Source organism: Pinus tabuliformis, chromosome 5_1 (assembly GCF_031772625.1).
Source record: "Pinus tabuliformis cultivar Carrire ecotype Pingquan chromosome 5_1, CPIR1, whole genome shotgun sequence".
Taxonomy (NCBI): domain Eukaryota; kingdom Viridiplantae; phylum Streptophyta; class Pinopsida; order Pinales; family Pinaceae; genus Pinus; species Pinus tabuliformis.
In genome coordinates, this window is record NC_142305.1 from 299,837,269 (window position 1) to 299,840,968 (window position 3,700).

At 43.6% G+C, this 3,700-nt stretch overlaps 1 protein-coding gene across 1 annotated transcript; it reads right to left on the reverse strand.

Annotated features, from left to right (window-relative positions):
- Positions 1–911: 911 nt before the first annotated feature.
- On the reverse strand, positions 912–1,775 carry LOC149164547 (uncharacterized). The gene has a single exon (XM_089429523.1). The coding sequence runs from the start codon at positions 1,773–1,775 to the stop codon at positions 912–914; it is 864 nt and encodes a 287-aa protein (XP_089285649.1).
- Between the last annotated feature and the right edge of the window lie 1,925 nt (positions 1,776–3,700).

Here is a 3,700-nt window from a genome sequence, read left to right on the forward strand (position 1 = left end):
GCATAGTCTCTTGGATAAGGAGCATTTTTGAGTTTGATGAGTGAAAAAGATCCTTGAGGGCCAAAAATTTTGGGCCTACCCCGAGACCCCGGATGTTCATCGATAGAATATCGATCATTTTGGAATCACCCCAGGCCTGCTTGCTCTAAGGGGCCCCATATCAGAGATTTCTTCAATAACAATTTCTGAGATAGGAATGTCAACAAGGGAAAGGTCCCGAATAGACACATCCTGCCTATTCCTCCTTCCCCTGAAATGCCTGCTTCCCCGATTTTGTTTACGCCTAACAGTGATATTACCTGCCGAATTTGGGCTAATAATAGGGGATGGGGAACGGTTCGGTCTATGGACAATCAGAGGTTGAAGTTTTAGAAATTCATGTTTGAGAAGGAGATCCAAGTCACAATCAAATGAATTTATGGACGAGGATTCAGGTGAATTTAAAGGGGTGATCGAAATACACGAAGCTTTACCCTTGGGATCACACCTGGGATTCTGCGGTGGTGGAGATGTGGTCTTGTTGGGGGGAGGTTTGTGGATATGGGGAGATTGGGGGGATGATGGTATATATGAAATGTGAGAGGTAGATGGGAAATCCCGAGAGGGCTTGGGAATAGAGGGGGGAGGAGGGATAGCAGAATCCAAATCCGGATCAGGAGGAGTGGGAATAACAGAGAAGATTGATGGTTAGACGGGAGGGTCGCTATATGTCAAATCCGAGGATTTAGATATGGAGGAAGATCAAGGATGGCTTTGGTGCTTCGAATTAGGATAATGATTATGGATAGGATCCACAGTTAAAGATCGAGAGTGAGGCAGATTAAAATATCGACCCCTAGAATTTCCCCTAGGCGATGATAGATGAGCCATAGGAAAAACAGGACCACAATACTCCAATGATTATTGTTCTTCTAGTTATCAGCTATATTCCTAGTGGCCAAATCCGGCATATAGACAGGCTGTTTCTTCACTTTGTGTCTGCTACCTTGTCGGCGAGGACATTGAGAAATGAGATGACCAGTTTTATGACAAGCAGAGCATCTGAAAGGAACCCCCCAATAATCCAGCCTCTGTTGAATGTTTGACATATCCCATGAAAGGTCAATGAGTTCTGGGAAGCCGCCTCTATATTCTTTTTCAATAAGGATCCAAGCAACCCACTTGTCCTTGGCCCCGATGCATTTTGGATCAACATAAATGAAGCGACCAATAGCATTACCAATTTTCGCCAAGGATTCCTTAGTCCAAAGTTCAATTGGTAAGCCCAGCAGCTTAAGCCAGATATAGTTGTTTTGGGGAGTGCATCGAAGAGGATTGAAGCCAATAAACCATCTGTGTAAAGCTAGAAAACTCTTGTCCCATACCCATGGAATAGCAAGGATAATCTCCAAATCGCGGACCCGAAGGAAATGAAAACTGTACCAATTGTTCATGAGGCGAACAATGGTCGGGATATATCCCAGGAGGGGAGTCCATTTCGAAGCAATCCAGGTTCGAACTTGAGCATCTTCCATCGTTGGGAAATGCCAGAGTCCAACGATGACCCGCTTTTGTAAACTAGCAATTCTGTCAGCGAATAAAGGACCATCCAGGTTGGTTGCATTAGGTGGCAGAGAAGTTTTAACCAAGCACGTATTCTTACGATGCGAAGGATAACCCTGACCGCCATCCTTAAGATTCTGTTTAGGAAGTGATTGGGGAATGATCTCATCAGCCAGCGTGGATTTCCAATCAGGATTGTGAGCTGATCTGTCAAAGGACATCTCCGCAGCCATGGTGGCCCTTATCATGGTCGACGTGGCTGATGCATTAGAAAAAAGGTCCATTAATGGGGATGGACCCAGTTCCCCAAGAGACTAAAGCAGAATCCTGAAAAGATAGATATAAGGACAAAAGACCCCCAAGATTAAATGAAAAGTAGAAAGTGCAATAAAACATAACAACTTGGTCAAAGCTTAATAATGGGTCCGGAGTATGAAATGGTACTTAAATTAGAAATCTGGGAAGGAAAAAGGAAGGACGACTTACGGACCCATCAATATATGGATACCAAATGTCAGGAATCTTCCCATTCTAACATCAAGAAGGAAGCATGGATGTTTGTGCAATGAATAGTATATGGAGAAGTCATAGATGGCAGCACTCATTGAGTGAGAAGTGGAGGAAAATCGAAACTTACGTCATGGCCAACCTACTAGCCGAGAAGGATTTCAAACCAAAATTCCGATGCTAGAAAAACCAGAAAACCCCATGGCCAAGAAGGATGACATCAGGATGAAATGTCTGGGCAGATAATGCAACAACAGCAAAATTCACAAACACACCACCATGGACCAATCTTAATTCTGATGTTGGAGCAGGGTTTTGTTATAACAAAATATCTCTTCATGTAATAAAAGGGAACCCAAATCCAACTAAAAGATTCAGACCAAAACATGAAGGCCAATATGAAGGAATGGATAACTAGATGTGTTAACGAAAAAAATCTTTTATGATAGGAGATAACTAATGAAATGCAAGAGATATAAAATTAGTAATAGGAACAGAGGAGGCTTTTTTATCAAAACATCTATAATCATGAAATAACACAATATGCCATATTAGCATATCAAATGCCTTGAACTATAAACAATTTGTATTAGGCAAATATTTTAAGTGAAAACAGAAAATAAACTGTAAGTTCATTCAGAGTACTAACCTTAGCCACCGAGCGACCTTCGAGGGAAGAGCACCGCAATATCACCAGCAGACCAACATCAGATTCATAAACTGAATGAAGGAGAGATATAGAGAAGACCAAAACGACCCATCAAATTTTGATATGCTAGGAAATGGACATTAACAGAAAAAGGTTCCAAAAATGACTTATGTCTACTACTCCAAAGAAGGATAGTGTCACGCCCCCAATTATTTTTTCGTTAATTGACTGGGGTGTGGCACCGCCTAAGTAGCTAACATGTTCCATTGTTAAGTTACTTTACGAACTACGCCTTAACATTCATATTCATTCATGAATAACATAACATTAATGTGCGGAATCCATTAACATTATAAACATCATAAAACATCCATGAAGCAGAAGGAGAACACATTCATATGCAAACAAGAATCTTTTATTATATATGTATGAAAAATTTTACAATGACCGGGAGCTAGGCTCCACCAGCGTTATACCCAAGTCGGGCGCCCACCTCGTGCACACCCGCACGGTTGTCTCACCCTTCTACCATTCAACACACAAGACTTTGCCAAGTTCGAGTGGGCGCACCCGTGCACGACTCTCACCCACCCTTCAAACGAACTCGTGTAATGTTTGGTGGGCAAGTGCCCACACACACCCTCCACCCACGCCTTCAACCGAACACCAAACCGTGCCAAGTCTTCGTGTAACCTTGCCAAGCGGGCGGGCGCACAAACCTGCGCCTCGCTGCGGTTATGTTACCCCTCGCTCACACCTCTAGCTCGAATGATCGAAGTCGAATTCGATGATCCTTTTCCAAGTTTCCACGGCGTATATATATATATCGTTTGGAACAGGGGTCGTGCCACCCAGCCGACCCACCGTTCATGCTCCAACGACCGCTTTCACCAAACAATACTTCACCTTTGTGTAGGTGAGCCCGCCCATGGCGCGAGACCGCCCACGGCGCGAGACCGCCCACCATACTTCGCTTGCTTGTCGTTCTTGCGTCGATCGGCC